The 20,093-nt window shown below is 45.5% G+C and overlaps 1 protein-coding gene across 1 annotated transcript in view; it reads right to left on the bottom strand.

Moving 5' to 3' along the window:
• The window catches only part of LOC126262815 (uncharacterized), a 364,801-nt gene that overhangs the window by 12,620 nt on the left and 332,088 nt on the right, over positions 1-20,093 (bottom strand). The window contains exons 2-3 of the mRNA XM_049959661.1: positions 18,498-18,787; positions 6,093-6,291 (exon numbers count right to left, since the gene is read on the bottom strand). Coding sequence (XP_049815618.1) covers positions 6,093-6,291; positions 18,498-18,780 — 482 coding nt within the window. The 5' untranslated portion in view covers positions 18,781-18,787. The remainder of the gene's footprint in view (positions 1-6,092; positions 6,292-18,497; positions 18,788-20,093) is intronic.

Below are 20,093 nucleotides of genomic sequence, written 5' to 3'. Positions count from 1 at the left end.
AGCATCAATGGAGGTCAACAGGCGGATTCCATATTCCTACATTTCCGGACAGCGTTTAAAACCTTGCTCCACCGCAGACTGTTAACGAAGTCCGAGCGTACGAAATAGGTTGCCGGATATGTCACTGGCTCGAAGGCTTTTTAAGTAACAGAATTCATTAAGTTGTCCTCCATGGCGAGTATTCATTGGATACAAGGGTATCGTCGGGAGTGGCCCAGGCAAGTGTGATAAGACCGCTCTTGTCCTCAGTATGAATAAATAACCTGACGGACAGGCTGGGCAGTTACCTGCGACTGTTTGCTGGTGACATTGTAGTGTACTGCTAACAAGGGAACCTCCCCATCGCACCCCCCTCAGATTTAGTTATAAGTTGGCACAGTGGATAGGCCTTGAAAAACTGAACACAGATCAATTGAGAAAACAGGAAGAAGTTGTGTGGAACTGTGAAAAAATAAACAAAATATACAAACTGAGTAGTTCATGGGAAGATAGGCGACATCAAGGACTCTAAGAACACAGGAGCGCCGTGGTCTCGTGGTAACGAGAGGTCCTTGGTTCAAATCCTCCATCGAGTGAAAAGTTTAATTTTTTTATTTTCAGTTTATGTGACAAACTATTGTGTTTGCATCACTTTTTTGGGAGTGATTATCACATCCACAAGAAAACCTAAATCGGGCAAGGTAGAAGAATCTTTTTACCCATTCGCCAAGTGTACAAGTTAGGTGGGTCGACAACATATTCCTGTCATGTGACGCACATGCCGTTACCAGTGTCGTATAGAATATATCAGATGTGTTTTCCTGTGGAGGAATCGGTTGACCTATGACCTTGCGATCAAATGTTTTCGGTTCCCATTGGACAGGCACGTCCTTTTGTCTACTAATCGCACGGTTTTGCGATGCGGTCGCAAGACACAGACACTAAACTTATTACAGTGAACAGAGACGTCAATGAACGAACGGACAGATAATAACGATGTAAAAATAAAGAAAGTAAAATTCTCACTGGAGGGAAGACTTGAACCAACGACCTTTCGTTCTGCAGCTGCTCACGCTACCACGAGACCACGGCGCTCCTGAGCTCAAATTGTCCATGATGTTGCCTATGTGGCCCATGGACTACTCAGTTTGTATATTTTGCTTATTTTTTCACAGTTCCACGCAACTTATTCCTGTTTTCTCAATTGATCTGTGTTCAGTTTATCAAGGCCTATCCACCGTGCCAACTTATAACTAAATGTGAGGGGGGTGCGATGGGGAGGTTCCCTTGTAAGTGACGTCGTTGAGTGACAGTAGGAGGATACGGGATGCCTTGGACAGAATTTCTATGTTCTGTGACGAGTGGCAGCATGCCTTACATGTAGAAAAATGTTTGTTAACGCAGTTGTGTAAGAGAGACAAATCTGTAACTTTCCAATACAATGTTAATAATGTGCTGCTTAACACAGTAAAGACGATTAAATGTCCAGGCGTAACGATGCAAAGCGATACGGGCACGTAAGGGCGGTAGTAGGAAAGGCGAAAGATCGACTTCGGTTTATTGTACACTACTGGAAATTAAAATTGCTACACCATGAAGATGTGCTACAGACGCGAAATTTAACCGACAGGAAGAAGATGCTGCGATATGCAAATGATTAGCTTTTCAGAGGATTCACACAAGGTTGGCGCCGGTGGCGACACCTAAAACGTGCTGACATAAGGAAAGTTTCCAACCGATTTCTCAAACACAAACAGCAGTTGACCGGCGTTGCCTGGTGAAACGTTGTTGTGATGCCTCGTTTAAGGAGGAGAAATGCGTACCATCACGTTTCCGACTTTGATAAAGATCAGATTGTACCATATCGCGATTGCGGGTTTATCGTATCGCGATATTGCTGCTCACGTTGGTCGAGATCCAATGACTGTTAGCAGAATATGGAATCGGTGGGTTCGGGAGGGTAATACGGAATGCCGTGCTGGATCCCAACGGCCTCGTATCACTAGCAGTCGAGATGACAGGCATCCTTTCCGCATGGCTCTAAGCGGATCGTGCAGCCACGTCTCGATCCCTGAGTCAACAGATTGGGACGTTTGCAAGACAACAACCATCTGCACGAACAGTTCTACGACGTTCGCAGCAGCATGGACTATCAGCTCGGAGACCATGGCTGCGGTTACCCTTGACGTTGCGTCACAGACAGGAACGCCTGCAATGGTGTACTCAACGACGAATCTGGGTGCACGAATGGCAAAACGTTATTTTTTCGGATGAATCCAGGTTCTGTTTACAGCATCATGATGGTCGCATCCGTGTTTAGCGACATCGCGGTGAACGCACATTGGAAGCGTGTATTCGTCATCGCCATACTGGCGTATCACCCGGCGTCATGGTATGGGGTGCCATTGGTTACACGTCTCGGTCACCTCTTGTTCGCATTGACGGCACTTTGAACAGTAGACGTTACATTTCAGATGTGTTACGACCCGTGTCTCTACCCTTCATTCTATCCATGCGAAACCCTACATTTCAGCAGGATAATGCACGACCGCATGTTGCAGGTCCTGTACGGGCCTTTCTGGATACAGAAAATGTTCGACTGCTGCCCTGGTCAGCACATTCTCCAGATCTCTCTCCGATTAAAAACGACTGGTCAATATTGGCCGAGAAACTGGCTCGTCACAATACGCCAGAGGTGATTGTTCTGGGTACTGATTTCTCAGTATCTATGCACCCAAATTGCGTGAAAATGTAATCACATGTCAGTTCTAGTGTAATATATGTGTCCAATGAATACCCGTTTGTCATCTGCATTTCTTCTTGGTGTAGCAATTTTAATGGCCAGTAGTGTAAAAAATTCCATGATAGTGTTGCTCATCTATAAAGGAGACCGCGTAAATGACACTAGTGCGACCAGTTCTTGAGTGATACTCGAGTGTTTGTGATCCCTACCAGGTGGGACTGAAAGACATCGAAGCAACTCAGATTTGTTACCAGTATGTTTGATCAACACTTGTGTACTGACGGAGATGCTTCGTAAGCTCAACTGGAAATGACTGGAAGGAAAACGATGTACAGTTAGCGTAACACTATTGAAAAAATTGTAGATGCGATATTTGCAGTTGACTGCGGATGGATTCTACTGCCGCCAACATACATTCTGAAGCCCAGGTTAGAGAAATTAGGGCTCACAAGATGGCATATAGATAGTCGTTTTTTCCTCGCTCCATTTGCGAGTGGGACAGTATAGGAAATGACTATTAGTGGTACAAGATACCCTCTGTCATGAGCCACACGGCGGCTTGCCAAGTACGTATGTAGATAAACAACATCAAAATCGTCATCAATCATTTTACATCAACTGTTTGATAAAGTCCTCTTCCGTGCATTACGTCCTCCAGTTACATGTATAGCTCCAGTACGTTTTCTGATGTCGTCTTCCTACCTTCCATTACGTCGTCGTCGTCTCGGTCTTCTCTTATCCATTTTACTGGGTTTTTAGCGTAACATTGTGTAGCAAGGTGCGGTTGCAGAAATGCTTGGGTGTGCCCCATGAACAGGAGTCATAGCCTGGGGTCCCTCAGTCCGCTACTTCCCGTGCCATTTCACTAGGCCAGAACACTACCTTTCCAGGAAGTCACATGCGGCAATACAGCCTCTGACAATCCTACCCAGGGTACATCATCCCTCCAGGACCAGAAGAATTTGGCTAGACACGTGAACAGCGCAAATCACGCATGTCTTTCTTCAGGGCTCCAAAAATATGGAGATCTCATGAGGAGAGAACGGGAATGTATGAAACATGTGTAAGGGCTTCCTAGCGAATCTTCTGCAACCTCGGCGCCGTGTGGGCGGGCATTATTCTGCAACAGGTTGAAGCCGAGCGTCAACATTCCTGGGCGTTTGGACTTGGAGGTGCGCTTCAGTTTCTTGCTAAGTGTCCAAGTGAACAAGTCGAAACGCTCAGAATGTTGTCGGATGGCATCGTTCTGTTGCAGAATAATGCCCGCCCACATGTCACCAAGGTCGTTTCGAGTGTGCCGCAGAAGTTACACATCTCCCATAGTGTCCTGATCCCTTCCCATGCGATTTCCATGCTTCTGTCTCCCGAAGAAAGACATTTGTCGCTTTCGATTTACGAGGGTTGGAACTTTAATAGCGGCAATTATTTATTTACAGCTCGTACAAAATAGATACGTCCAGAATGAGATTTTCACTCTGCAGCGGAGTGTGCGCTGATATGAAACTTCCTGGCAGATTAAAACTGTGTGCCCGACCGAGACTCGAACTCGGGACCTTTGCCTTTCGCGGGCAAGTGCTCTACCAACTGAGCTACCGAAGCACGACTCACGCCCGGTACTCACAGCTTTACTTCTGCCAGTACCTCGTCTCCTACCTTCCAAACTTCACAGAAGCTCTCCTGCGAACCTTGCAGAACTAGCACTCCTGAAAGAAAGGATATTGCGGAGACATGGCTTAGCCACAGCCTGGGGGATGTTTCCAGAATGAGATTTTCACTCTGCAGCGGAGTGTGCGCTGATATGAAACTTCCTGGCAGATTAAAACTGTGTGCCCGACCGAGACTCGAACTCGGGACCTTTGCCTCAGTTGGTAGAGCACTTGCCCGCGAAAGGCAAAGGTCCCGAGTTCGAGTCTCGGTCGGGCACACAGTTTTAATCTGCCAGGAAGTTTCAAAATAGATACGTGTTTCAAGGTTTTACTGACCTTCAAAGTAGTCACCAGCATTGTGTATAACCCGTTGCCAGTGATATGGGAGTCGTACGATACTCTTAGCAGTGTCAGTTGTGTTGACAGTTCGAGCGGCGCGCCCTATTGCCCGACGAATTTGTAGCAGTCCGGAAGCGAATGCAATGAAGTGTTTCCTTCAGTTTAGAAATCGAGCTGAACTCACGAGGGCTTAAGTCAGGGGAGTGCAGTAGTTGATATAGCACTTAGCAGCCCCATCAGTCAAAAAAATCAGTAACAGCTTGCACTGTACGTGCTTGAGCATTGTTCTGCAAAATGATGGACAGGTCCTGCAGAAAGTGTCATCACTTCTGTCTCTATGCTGTTCATTTTTGGAACACAACCTACGACCAGCTTAGAGACAGAAGTATTGACACTTTCTGCAGGACCTGACCATCATTTTGCAGGACAATGCTCAAACACAGTGCAAGCTGTTACTGATTTTTTTGACTGATGGGGCTGCTAAGTGCTATACCACCTACTGCACTCCCCTGACTTAAGCCCTCGTGAGTTCAACTCGATTTCTAAACTGAAGGAAACACTTCACGGCATTCGCTTCAGAACTGCTATTAATTCGTCGGGCAATAGAGCGCGCCGCTCTAATTCTCAACACAACTGGCACTACTAAGAGCATCCTACGACTTCCGCAGAGCTGGCAACGGGTTATACCCAATGCTGGTGACTACTTTGAAGGTCAGTAAAACTTCGAGACACTTATCTATTTTGTGCGAGCTGTAAATAAATAATTGCCACTATTAAAGTTCCAATACTCGTACTTCGGACGAAGAAGTGGACGCTTAGGTAGAATCATAGTTCCATAGGCAACCGCAAACATTTCTCCATGAAGGCACTGACCGTCTTATTTCACAATGTGATAAATGTATTAACTGTTGTGGCTATTGCTTTTGAAATAACAAAGAGTTTACTTACTTTTTTCCATCTGCTTCGTTTTCATTTGACTGTCCCTTATATTTTTTCAAGGTAATGTTTTTGCTAATTTATAGCTGGACAGTGTGGCAGATGATGTGACATACGCTAGTTATTTTTAATGTTTATAGCTTCTGAATTATGACACCGACTATATTCCTTCTTTTGTGACACTGTAAAGACTCTTCGAATAGAACTTCTGTGACATAATATGTGTAACATCTGATCAAACATTATTTGCATAGGTCACAAAAAACGCCAAACTGCTCGCTCTTCGTGGAAGTCGTACCTTGATGTATTTAGTCGTTCAGTGCTGTATTCCAGAAGATACAGGATAGAGCCTACATAGAAGGACGCCAAGTTGCATACGTCTCGGCGAAAGGCAAGGTTCCACATTTTAACCTACTAGAAAGTTTCAGAACAGCACAGTCTCGTCTTACCTCTCGCCTCCGTGGAAGTTGGCGTTGGGCGGCGCCTTGGGCGGCGGCAGGGAGCGGCCGGAGCGCCTCCTGGAGAGCAGCTGGGAGAGGTAGTCGGCCAGCAGCTGACCCGTCATGCGGCCCATGGAGCGCGCCAGCAGCGGCGGCAGCACGCCGTACGGGTTCTGGTTGTCCGTCAGCCCCAGCTTGTCGAAGTCGACTGCAACAGCGCCACTCCCGTCACGCACTCTACAGCTACAACACTACTGGCCATTAAAATTGCTACACCACGAAGATGACGTGCTACAGACGCGAAATTTAACGCACAGGAAGAAGATTCTGTGATACGCAGATGATTAGCTCTTCAGACCTTTCACACAAGGTTGGCGCCGGTGGTGACACCTACAACGTGCTGACATGAGGAAAGTTTCCAACCGATTTCTCATACACAAACAGCAGTTGACCGGCGGTGCCTGGTGAAATGTTGTTGTTCAAAATGGCTCTGAGCACTATGGGACTCAACTGCTGTGGTCATAAGTCCCCTAGAACTTAGAACTACTTAAACCTAACTAACCTAAGGACATCACACACATCCATGCCCGAGGCAGGATTCGAACCTGCGACCGTAGCAGTCGCACGGTTCCGAACTGCGCGCCTAGAACCGTGAGACCACCGCGGCCGGCGAAATGTTGTGATGCCTCGTGTAAGGAGGAGAAATGCGTACCGTCACGTTTCCGACTTTGATAAATGTCGGATTGTAGCCTATCGCGATTGCGGTTTATCGTATCGCGACATTGCTGTTCGCGTTGGTTGAGATCCAATGACTGTTAGTAGAATATGGAATCGGTGGGTTCAGGAGGGTAATACGGAACGCCGTGCTGGATCCCAACGGCCTCGTATCACTAACAGTCGAGATGACAGGCATCTTATCCGCATGGCTGTAGCGGATCAATGCAGCCACGTCTCGATCCCCGAGTCAACAGATGGGGACATTTGCAAGACAACAGCCATATGCTCGAACAGTTCGACGACGTTTACAGCAGCATGGATTACCAGCTTGGAGACCATGGCTGCGGTTACCCTTGACGCTGCATCACAGACAGGAGCGCCTGCGATGGTGTACTCAACGACGAACCTGGGTGCACCAATGGCAAAACGTCATTTCTTCGGACGAATCCAGGTTCCGTTTACAGCATCATGATGGTCGCATCCGTGTTTGGCGACATCGCGGCGAACGCACATTGGAAGCGTGTATTCGTCATACTGGCGTATCACCCGGCATGATGGTATGGGGTGCCATTGGTTACACGTCTCGGTCACCTCTTGTTCGCATTGTCGGCACTTTGAACAGTGGACGTTACATTTCATATGTGTTACGACCGGTGGCTCTACCATCCATTCGATCCTTGCGAAACCCTACATTTCAGCAGGATAATGCACGACCGCGTGTTGCAGGTCCTGTACGGGCCTTTCTGGATACAGAAAATGTTCAACTGCTGCCCTGGTCAGCACATTCTCCAGATCTATGACCAATTGAAAACGTCTGGTCAATGGTAGCCGAGTAACTGGCTCGTCACAATACACCAGTCACTACTCTTGATGCCGGCCGGAGTGGCCGTGCGGTTCTAGGCGCTACAGTCTGGAGCCGAGCGACTGCTACGGTCGCAGGTTCGAATCCTGCCTCGGGCATGGATGTGTGTGTTGTCCTTAGGTTAGTTAGGTTTAATTAGTTCTAAGTTCTAGGCGACTGATGACCTCAGAAGTTGAGTCGCATAGTGCTCAGAGCCATTTGAACCATTTTGAACTACTCTTGATGAACTGTCGTATCGTGTTGAAGCTGCATGGCAGCTGTACCTGTACACGCCATCCAAGCTCTGTTTGACTCAATACCCAGGCGTATCAGGGCCGTTATTACGGCCAGAGGTGGTTGTTCTGGGTACTGATTTCTCAGGACCTATGCACCCAAATTGCGCGAAAATGTAATCACTTGTCACTTCTAGTATAATATATTTGTCCAATGAATACCCGTTTATCATCTACATTTCTTCTTGGTGTAGCAATGTTAATGGCCAGTAGTGTAGAAACTACCTTCCACAGTCCGCATGTTTTATATGCAGGGCACCCACAGTAACTGAAGGTCATGATGAATGAAGATACCGCTGACAGCTGTTAAAACTTGGTTTTAATTGACTACAGTACTGGGCAACGTCAGATGCGACTTACATATTTAAGAACTGAAACATAATAGTAAAATGTACCCCCCCCCCCCCCAAATCCTATGAATCCCTCCAGATCCTCGAGCGCCATGCTCTCCGCCTCGCCTTCTATATACGCCTCCCGTCCCCCACGTGGGTCCTCTATGATCCGATTCCTTTCCCCCATCTGTTCTTTTTCCTCGAACATGTCAGTGTCCTCTATATACCTCCCGCCGACTTGGTTCCCCTCATCCCCTGGTTTCTCATCTCCTCTCCAACCCCCATCCGCTACCGTGCCTTCACCGTTGAGTTTCCCCTACCCTCCACCTCTACACGCTGCATCTCCTTTCCCAAGGTGGCTTCCATCGACTACCCCTCCCAGATGATGCCCTCTCTCCCTCTTTTTATGCCTCCTATCAACTATTATCCTCACCTCCTCCTCCCTGCCTCTGTCCTTTTCCCAGGCTCCCTCTCACCCCTTCCATCCAGTTTTTTCTCCACCTGCCCACTCCTTGACTTCATGCTCTGCCTCGGGACCTTTTTCTTTACCCTCCACTGCCTTCCCACTCCTTGTCGCGTCCGCCCTACCCCCTTTTACTGTCTCTCCATTGGCTGCCCCCCTTTTTTCCTTTCCTCTCCTCCCCCCTTTTTTCCCCTCATCGGTCCGCCCCCGCCCCCCCCCCCCCCCAGTCTACCACAGTGTCTCCTGTAAAGTGCTGTTTTAAGTGCGTGTTCAGTGTTGTGCATCCCCTGTCAGTGTGGTTTTTAACTGTTGCGAACACAAGCTAAGACTGTCGCCGTGTTTTTTAATTGTGCTTGTCTATTTACTATGTGTTTTAATCAGCATCAACGACCCTTTCTTTTTATATTCTCTTAATAATTTTTCGCCTTGTTCCAGTTTTAATCAGTCACCGTTTTATCGCCTGTTCTTATTTTTATGGTGTCTCCTAATTTAGTTTTTTACTTTTCTGTAGGCTGTAGAGTGGCATATTACGCTGCTGCCAGCCCCCCGCCCCCTCCTCCCTCTCTCTGGGGGGATTCGAAATTCATTCAAGGAAAATAAAATAAAATAAAATGTACAGAAAATTTGTGCTAATATGTAGAAACATATTTGAAGGCGTGTACTCGCAAAAATTACATTAATCCATCGCACCGTAGGTGAACCAACGTTCATAGTGAAGGTACTGCCACTGAGAGAATATTGTCAGTATTGAAAGAAACTAGACGAAATAACGGTACCTGGAAAGGTGGTCGAGTTCTTTGCATGTCCAAGAATCTAAGAAAAAGAAACAGTGCTGAAGGCTAAAACCGATTTCGGAGATATAGCTCAGACGCAGTTAACGGTGGATATAGTGTTAGACCCTGGGTACACAGTAGAACATACTAGGCAAGCCTCTTATCTTACCATCTCACACCAGACACGGAAGGCGCAGCTTACAACAGTAGGATCTTCCTTCACTGGTCAGCAGGAAACACTAACATACTAGGTAAACACTCGTAGTACCTATCACGCGGACGTTGAGACGCAGTGTGCGCTGGGTCGCTTCCTTACAATACAGTTATCTATGAAAATAATCAGATTTTGCCAAAATATTGTTGTTGTTGTTGTTGTGCTCTTCAGTCCTGAGACTGGTTTGATGCAGCTCTCCATGCTACTCTATCCCGTGCAAGCTTCTTCATCTCCCAGTACGTACTGCAGCCTATATCCTTCTGAATCTGCTTAGTGTATTCATCTCGTGGTCTCCCTCTACGATTTTTACCCTCCACGCTGCCCTCCAATACTAAATTGGTGATCTCTTGGTGCCTCAGAACATGTTCTACCAACGATCTCTTCTTCTAGTCAAGTTGTGCTACAAACTTCTCTTCTCCCCAATTCTATTCAATTCCTCCTCATTAGTCATGTGATCTACCCATCTAATCTTCAGTTCGAAAGCTTCTATTTTCTTCTTGTCCAAACTATTTATCGTCCATGTTTCACTTCCATACATAGCTACACTCCATACAAATACTTTCAGAAACGACTTCCTGACACTTAAATCTATACTCGATGTTAACAAATTTCTCTTTTTCAGAAACGCTTTCCTTCCCATTGCCAGTCTACATTTTATATCCTCTCTACTTCGACCATCATCAGTCATTTTGCTCCCCAAATAGCAAAACTCCTTTACTACTTTAAGTGTCTCATTTCCTAAACTAATTCCCTCAGCATCACCCGACTTAATTCGACTACATTCCATTATCCTCGTTTTGCTTTTGTTGATGTTCATCTTATATCATCCTTTCAAGACACTGTCCAATATTATTAAGCCTTAAATACAAGTGACTGTACAACTTGTTCTAAACACTACCTTTTATGTGTCTAAAAACTTCCACTTCTTCCAATAGATCAAAACCTGGCCTTTTTCTTTTCTATGGAGATTACAAGATTTTCTGCAAGACATGTGGTACTATTCCGATCTTCCCACTGATGCGACGTTAATGCAGATTTCGTACTTTTTAAATGAATATGTTCCTGGAACCTTTTTACGGAATGTCCTAACAGTTTACAGTGTCTATTTTTCGGGGCACTCATTGCATTTGATACACTAAACACCCTCTGTGTTACTTTTGTAACACACTCTCTATGTCTAACTTTTTCAGCCAGGTTAGAAGAAATGAAATACCCTGGGACAGTATTTTTGGATCTCATACAACGGCCAGTTTTCTCCGAGAGGGAACCCAGATACGGTAGTCCACTTAAAAAAAAAAACCGCTTCATTGCTCTGACCAGTCGGTTAAAGCGTTATACCGTCCCATCTAGATCCCATCTGTGAGACAACATATTTTTTTTCTTTTTTCAATACTACTCTTATTGACAGCATTAATAAACTCTTCTTCATATCCATTTTGATAATCAACGTATTGTATAAGTGCTTATTCTTTTACTTTGGGTCACTTTTGAAAGGAGGACTTGGTTCATACGATTCAGCATAGCTCGAAAAGCAGCATACTTAAGTGGGTAACATGAATCTTTATGAGCAACCCAGTCTGTCGTTATAGGCTTTCTGTAAATGTCAGTTTGCCATTTTTGGATCTCTCACTGACATTAAAAATTGGAAAAATCAGTTCTGCCAATTGCCTTTAACACACGTCTACTGCTACAACACAACTGTTCACTCTATTATAACAACAACATGCAACGGCGTAATACAAAGTCAAACATATCATTTTACACATTCAGTATAAAACTGCCTTCGGCCAGCGACACCTTGCACCCACACCCTCTCAGCCGCTTGCACTGTAGTTGTAAGCACAGTACGCCAGATATGACCTGACATTAGGGTCATGAGCGTTGACCATTTTATCACGATTTTACTCTGTCTGACGTTGGCATTTGTGATTACATATTTTATGTGCCTTCATGAAGACAGGTGTGTTTGCTAAGCATCCAGACTATATTTATTACGATTCTGGTTGTAATAGTTGATAGCTTACTATTACGTAATTTTTTTTCATAAAAATGTACATTTTTCTTTACACATCAATTTAAAGATGATATAATGATTGCAACCGTTAATGGAATAAACAGATATTTGCGATCAGAGACTCTTGCGGTATTTACAAAATTTCATAACATCGGATCGCTGTCACCTTCATAGTGACTATATCACTCTTCATCTGCACAAGAACGTCAAAAATAAAACTGGTAGATACAGTAATTAATAAGGAGCTATTCTTTCGAATTTTGGAAGAAAGAAAACTTGAGTAAAAGAAATTTATACCTTAACTTGAGTAAAAGACGGGACATTTTCAACAGTGATAAGCCGGCCCTGGTGGCCGAGCGGTTCTAGGCGCTTCAGTCCGAAACCACGCGGCTGCTACGGTCGCAGGTTCGAATCCTTCCTCGGGCATGGATGTGTGTGATGTCCTTTGGTTAGTTAGGTTTAAGTAGTTCTAAGGCTAGGGCACTGATGACCTCAGATGTTAAGTCACATAGTGCTTAGAGCCATTTGAACCATTTTCAACAGTGATAGGACACTTCATGTGGCACCAAGGACTCGTCAATTTGGTGATGGATGAAAGTATGAGGGATAAAAGTTGTAGAAGAAGACCAACAGATGAATAAGTTAAGCAGCTTCGAATAGATGTAGGTTACAGTAGTTATTTGCAGACGAAGAGGCTTGAGCCATTGGCACACGGCGCGAGGCAGCTAACATTGACTTGGAGGCATACAGAACATCCAACGTCATGAGACGCAGCACTGTCAAAAAAATAGTTCAAATGGCTCTAATGACTATGGGACTTAACATCTGAGATCATCAGTCCCATATACTTAGAACTACTTAAACCTAACTAACCTAAGGACATCACACACATCCATGCCCGAGGCAGGATTCGAACCTGCGACCGTAGCAGCAGCGCGGTTCCGGACTGAAGCGCCTAGAACCGGTAGCACTGTAAGCACAAGGAACAATGTAGTTAACGTGATTTTGCGTGCTCAGCCTCTCCAGCGCCAGTTGTCTGCTTTACGGGCGTAAAATTCCGACGTTACCTCTTTTAGAACGTACATTTCCTCCGTCGTCCATAAGCTAATTATGCTGTTCTGCCTGTAATATACAGGGCTATTACAAATGATTGAAGCGATTTCATAAATTCACTGTAGCTCCATTCATTGACATATGGTCACGACACACTACAGATACGTAGAAAAACTCATAAAGTTTTGTTCAGCTGAAGCCGCACTTCAGGTTTCTGCCGCCAGAGCGCTCGAGAGCGCAGTGAGACAAAATGGCGTACGTCGTGCTTGAAATGCACTCACATCAGTCAGTCATAACAGTGCAACGACACTTCAGGACGAAGTTCAACAAAGATCCACCAACTGCTAACTCCATTCGGCGATGGTATGCGCAGTTTAAAGCTTCCGGATGCCTCTGTAAGGGGAAATCAACGGGTCGGCCTGCAGTGAGCGAAGAAACGGTTGAACGCGTGCGGGCAAGTTTCACGCGTAGCCCGCAGAAGTCGACGAATAAAGCAAGCAGGGAGCTAAACGTATCACAGCCGACGGTTTGGAAAATGTTACGGAAAAGGCTAAAGCAGAAGCCTTACCGTTTACAATTGCTACAAGCCCTGACACCCGATGACAAAGTCAAACGCTTTGAGTTTCGGCGCGGTTGCAACAGCTCATGGAAGAGGATGCGTTCAGTGCGAAACTTGTTTTCAGTGATGAAGCAAAATTTTTTCTTAATGGTGAAGTGTTTAAACCTCCTCTACCAAGAAACGTGCCAGAACTGCGAGCTCGCATCAACGATGCTTTCGAACTCATTGATGGGGACATGCTGCACCGAGTGTGGGAGGAACTTGATTATCGGCTTGATGTCTGCCGAATCACTAAAGGGGCACATATCGAACATTTGTGAATGCCTAAAAAAACTTTTTGAGTTTTTGTATGTGTGTGCAAAGTATTGTGAAAATATCTCAAATAATAAAGTTATTGGCCGGCCGAAGTGGCCGTGCGGTTAAAGGCGCTGCAGTCTGGAACCGCAAGCCCGCTACGGTCGCAGGTTCGAATCCTGCCTCGGGCATGGATGTTTGTGATGTCCTTAGGTTAGTTAGGTTTAACTAGTTCTAAGTTCTAGGGGACTAATAACCTCAGCAGTTGAGTCCCATAGTGCTCAGAGCCATTTTTTGAATAAAGTTATTGTAGAGCTGTGAAATCGCTTCAATCATTTGTAATAACCCTGTATATGAATAAAAACGCCAATATCAGTGAATATGTAATAAGACAAAAATGGAAGATACACGACCAGTCAGTAAAGATACCTGCTTGTTAAAGTTCACCAAATCAAACAAACTCACTCGTGAAAGAGAAGGCACTTATATTTACATAACATCAAGTACAGAATTATTTTTATTAATTTCGTAAGAAAATTCCACAACCTTTTGGAAGTCGTGAAAAAAAATAGAACTGGACTCAAACCCTATACCAACCTAACCCCGGTTCCGTAACTTGGTGCCTCTACCCAGAATGTTTTTTTTTTTTTCCCTGTAGCTTCCTTATTAGCGATTTTGTATTTTATATTATAGCTTTCTGTACGCTTTAGTTGCCGAAACGTGACTAATTTAATTTAATTCTAATAAATCCTAACAAGAACGACACGTTTTTCATGAATCTTCAATGTGCTGGCACCTTAAAATGGTTTATCTTGATAAATCCGGCTTATAACGCGATAACAACTACATATGAGTATTCTTTCACCACTAATATGACGTTTTCCGTCGTTTTATTGCAACAGACCATACCAATAACAATTCTTTCTCTACGCATTTAATGTACTGTTACTTACAAAAGGCATATAGCCTGAAACAGTGCAGGAACTCGACGTGGCATGGACTCAACAAGTCGTTGGAAGTGTCCAGTAGAAATATTGAGCTATGCTGTCTCTATGCCCTCCATACTTGCGAAAGTGTTGCCGGTGTAGGATGTTGAGCACGACCTGACCTCGCTATTATGACCCATAAATGTTCGATGGGATTCACATCATGCGACGTGGGTGGCCAAGTCATTTGCTCGAATTGTCCAGAATGTTCTTCAACTCAATCGCGAACAGTTATGACCAGATAACATGATATCGTTCACTACGTGATCAAAAGTATCCGGACACCATCCAAAACATACGTTTTTCATATTAGGTCCATTGTGCTGCCACCCTACTGCCATGTACTCCGTATCAGGGACCTCACAAGGGAACCTCCCCATCGCACCCCCCTCAGATTTAGTTATAAATTGACACAGTGGATAGGCCTTGAAAAACTGAACACAGATCAATCGAGAAAACAGGAAGAAGTTGTGTGGAACTATGAAAAAATAAGCAAAATGTACAAACTGAGTAGTCCATGCGAAGATATGCAACATTAAGGAACGTCTCAACACAGGAGCGCCATGGTCCCGTGGTTAGCGTGAGCAGTTGTGGAACGAGAGGTCCTTGGTTCAAGTGTCCCCTCAAGGGAATATTTTTTTATTTTTATTTTCGCAAAGTTACGATCTGACCGTTCATTCATTGACGTCTCTGTTCACTGTAATAAGTTTAGTGTCTGTGTTTTGCGACCGCACCGCAAAACCGTGCGATTAGTAGACGAAAGGACGTGCCTCTCCAATAGGAACCGAAAACATTTGATCGCAAATTCATAGGTCAACCGATTCCTCCACAGGAAAACACGTCTGAAATATTATATACGACACTGGTGACGGCATGTGCTTCACATTACAGGAATATGTTGTCGACCCACCTAACTTGCACACTTGGCGAATGGGTAAAAAGTTTCTTCTACCTTGCCCGATTTAGGTTTTCTTGTGGATGTGATAATCACTCCCAAAAAAGTGATGAAAACATAAGAGTTTGTCACATAAACGGCAACAAATGAATGCAAGTTTCACAGTCGCACAGTTTTCCCTGTGCTCTGTCAAAACATACGTTTTTAACGTTTTCAAGTTTTTCCGTGTGTAGACCGTCAAATCCTGCATGTGTCCAAGCAAATCTGAACATGTCCTGGAATTTTGGAGAGCGAAGTTGATCATGTCTGAGTGCATGAACTTTGATAATTGTCTGAAAATAAAAAATTAAAACTTTTCACTCGAGGGGATTGAACCAGGGACCTTCTGTTCGGTAGCTGCTCGCGGTAACCACGGGACCACGGTGCTCATCAGTGTACATGTACCTTGATGTGGCTTATCTTGGACACGGACTACTCAGTTTGTATATTTTGCTTATTTTTTTCATAGTTCCATACAACTTCTTCCTGTTTTCTCGACTGATCTGTGTTCAGTTTTTCATGGCCTATCCCTGTGCCAACTTATAACTAAATCTGAGGGGGGTGCGATGGGGAGGTTCCCTTGTCAGTAGTAGTCATTAGAAATCTTGAGAGAGCAGAATGGGTCGCTCTGCGGAACTCACGGATTTCGAACATGGTCAGGTGATTGGGTGTCACTTGTGTCACACTTCTATACGCGAGATTTCCACACTACTAATCGTCCCTATGTCCACTGTTTCCGATGTGATAGTGAAGTGGAAGCGTGAACGGACACGTACAGCACGAAAGCGTACAGGCCGATCTCGTCTGCTGACTGACAGAGACCGCCGACACTTGAAGAGGATCATAATGTGTAATAGGCAGACGTCTGTACAGACTATCACACCGGAATTCCAAACTGCATCAGGATCCACTGCAAGTACTACGACAAATATGCGGGAGGTGAGAAAAGTTGGATTTCATGGTCGAGCGGCTGCTCATAAGCCAAACGACGCCTAGCTTGGTGTAAGGAGCGTAAATATTGGACGATTGAACAGTGGAAAAACGTTGTGTGAAGTGACGAATTACAGTACGCGATGTGGCGATCCGATGGCAGGGTGTGGGTATGGGGAATGCCTGGTGAACGTCATCTGCCAGCGTGTGTAGTGCCAACAGGAAAATTCGGAGGCGGTTGTGTTATGATGTGGTCGTGTTTTTCATGCAGGGGGCTTGCACCCCTTGTTGTTTTTCGTGGCATATCACAGCACAGGCCTACATTGATGTTTTAAGCACCTTCTTGCCTCCCACTGTTAAAGAGCAATGCGGGGATGGTAATTGCATCTTTCAACACGATCGAGCACCTGTTCATAATGCACGGCCTGTGGCGGAGTGGTTACACGGCAATAACATCCTTGTAATGGACTGGCCTGCACAGAGTCCCGACCTGAATCCTACAGAAAAACCTTTGGGATGATTTGGGACGCCGATTTCGTGCCAGGTCTCAATGACCGACATCGATACCTCTCCTCAGTGCAGCACTCCGTGAAGAATGGGCTACCGTTCACCAAGAAACCTTTCAGCAACTGATTGAACGTATGCCTGCGAGAGTGGAAACTGTCATCAAGGCAAAGGCTTTGCCAACACCATATTGAATTCCAGCATTACCGATGGAGGGCGCCACGAAATTGTAATTCATTTTCAACCAGGTATCTGGACACTTTTGATCACATTAGTTTGGGAACATAAAGACCACACATAACGCCAAATGGTCTCAACCTGGCGAATATAACCATTTTCAGTCAATGATCGGTTCCTCTGGACCAGAGAACCCAGTCCATTCCATGTAAACATAGCCCACTGGAGACACCACCAGCTTGTACAGTACCTTGTCGACAACATGGGTCCACAGCTTCGTGGGGCCTGCGCCACATTCTAACCCTACCATCAGCTCTTACCAACTGAAATAGCGGGACTCATCTGACCAGGCCATGGTTTTACAGTCGTTTAGGGTCCAATCGAGATGGTCAAGAGCCCAGGAGAGATGCTACAGGCGATTGCATGCTGTTAGCATAGGCACTCGCGTCGGTCATCAGCTGCCGTAGCCCATTAACGCCAAATTTTGCAGCACTGTCCTGTCGGAAACATTCGTCGCGCGTCCCACATTGATATCTGCGGTTACTTCACATGGTGTTGCTTTTCTGTTAGCCCTGATAACCCTACGCAAACGCCGCTGCTGTCGGTCGTTTAGTGAAGCCCGTCGGCCACTGCGTTGTCCTTGGTGAGAGGTAATGGCTGAAATTTGGTATTCTCAGCACACTCTTGACACTGTGGGTGGCTAAATATTGGATTACCTTACGATTTACGAAATGGAATCTTCCACGCGTCTAGCTCCGACGATCATTCCGCGTTCAGAGTCTGTTAATTCCCGCTGTGCGTCCATAATCACTTCTGGGACCTTTCACATGAATCACCTGAATAGAAATTACAGCTCTGCCAATGCACTGCTCTTTTATACCTTGTGTACGCGATACTACGGCCATCTGTTTATGTGTCACCTCAGTGTAAAACCCACCGAACATTGAGTTTTACTGAACACAAGTACATATCGAAGTCTTGCTTTCTGAGGGGTGAAGCTTTCCGCTTTGGCGTAGGGTGCGTTCTTGCTTAACATTGGTTGTACTTTACGTGACACGTTGCGACAATATCGAAGAAATTTTGTTTCACGTGATGAAATGGCTCCTCAGCGAGAAATAGCAGGAAGTGACGTCACAAAACTCGTAGAGCGCTACGTCAGCATTAGCTATCTCGTCCCGTGTGCCGACGGCTTTACACATGGTAGACAAGCGTGGAAAGCTGCACCCTCTTGAACTGAAGACCGCAACAACAACAGAGGCAACCAATCAGGTTCTTCGCATACAAGCCACATAGTTTATTACCTTAAGGTTATGAATGCAGTGTAACTTACTGGTGAAGGGCAAGCTGATGGACATGTTGGAGAGGAACCCGTCTGGGGGGTACCGCACGAAGGGAAGCGACAGCGACGGCGTGATGACGAGCGAGGTGCCCGGCGGCAGGGCTAGGCGGCCGTCGTTGGTGACCCAGAGGAGCCTCTTCTGGCGGGACAGCGTCCGCGACGGCCGAGGGCTGTCTGGGGACCCGGAGGAGGCGTGGGTGGGTACCGCCTGCCACAGCGCGGTCCCCACCACCAGCACGAGCAGCGGCAGCGACGGGGCGCTGCGCGCGGACATGGCCCACCTGCAACACCCAACAACGGCCCCGCTCTACAGCGCTGGCTCCCAACCTCTCTGTCACCCCTAGTAAGGTATGTGCTAAGGTCTGATCAGGGTAGCTCCAGAAAATTGTCGGTAGTTGCCATATTACCACTGTGCAGGAAATTAATATGAAAAGTAATACACAATAACTGTATGCAGTGGACATTTGTTGCAAAATTTTTATATATCTTGACGGTAACAATAACATCACATACTCTGTAGCAATAACAGTAATTAGTTTTATAGAATCTTTGATGGTTAAGAGAGCTGGGCACGCGCAGTAAAAAACCGAGGGGTCGCAGGTAGGTGCCCAGAGAAAGCACACGTGTGCAAACAGCTTTAAGGCAGGAGTCGCAGCTAGGTGCCCGGAGGAAGCAGACTTGTGGTGACAGCTGTAAGGTAGGTCGCGCTCGCTGCCCCAGACCAAACCTTAGCACGTAAATGAGAGAAGATATATAATGATTGCAATTTGGTTTTGTTAGATAATATTCAGAGTTAGGATTTGTAGGTCCAAGGTTTGACACAGTAAGCGTTTGGTACAATTTTTGTAAGAGTGTTTCGTGCTACGATAGGTTTTGTGTATGACTTAAAAATTTAACAATATATATATTGAAATCAACTTTGGGTTTCTAACAGCCTGAATCATAATCCAAATCCTTTGCTTAAACTGAATATGAAAATGAGTAGTAGAGTAAAGTTACCCACCAATGAAAGAACCAAGTAAACATCAGGGCCAAAAGTTAATTTTCCATTACCATCTTAATGCCATTGCACAAACGGCATTATTCTCTTAAATTTTATTGTTAAGTCAAATACATGTTGCATTTCTGGCAAAATGGAGGAGTGCAAGAAACAAGTTCACAGACGCAGTCAGATACAGGTTTGCTGAATAATTAATTTAGAACAATCTTATCACTGATACTTTCACAGAATAAAAGGATACAATTTTCGTTAGATACTTTCACCATGAGGACAATCAGGTATTAGCTACTACCCCTTTTTCTCCACTTACCATTTTATTGTATTGTATGGAACTGGGGACCTAGAAACGACGGAGAGGCTTCGTCCCCGCCGTAGCCCTCATTCGTACACAACCCCACAACAGGCTACAGCAGTCCACTCACCCCACGGCCGCCCCACTCTGAACCCAGGGTTACTGTGGGGTTCGGCCCCCACCAATGGACATTCCCCCCCCCCCCCCAAATGTTTGCGTTGTAGAGTAATTATGGTGTACGCATACGTGGAGACAGTGTTTGCGCAACAGTCGCTGACATAGTGTAACTGAGGCG

This window comes from Schistocerca nitens, chromosome 6 (genome assembly GCF_023898315.1).
Source record: "Schistocerca nitens isolate TAMUIC-IGC-003100 chromosome 6, iqSchNite1.1, whole genome shotgun sequence".
In the NCBI taxonomy this organism is placed as follows: domain Eukaryota; kingdom Metazoa; phylum Arthropoda; class Insecta; order Orthoptera; family Acrididae; genus Schistocerca; species Schistocerca nitens.
This window is presented reverse-complemented; position numbering and strand designations above follow the sequence as displayed.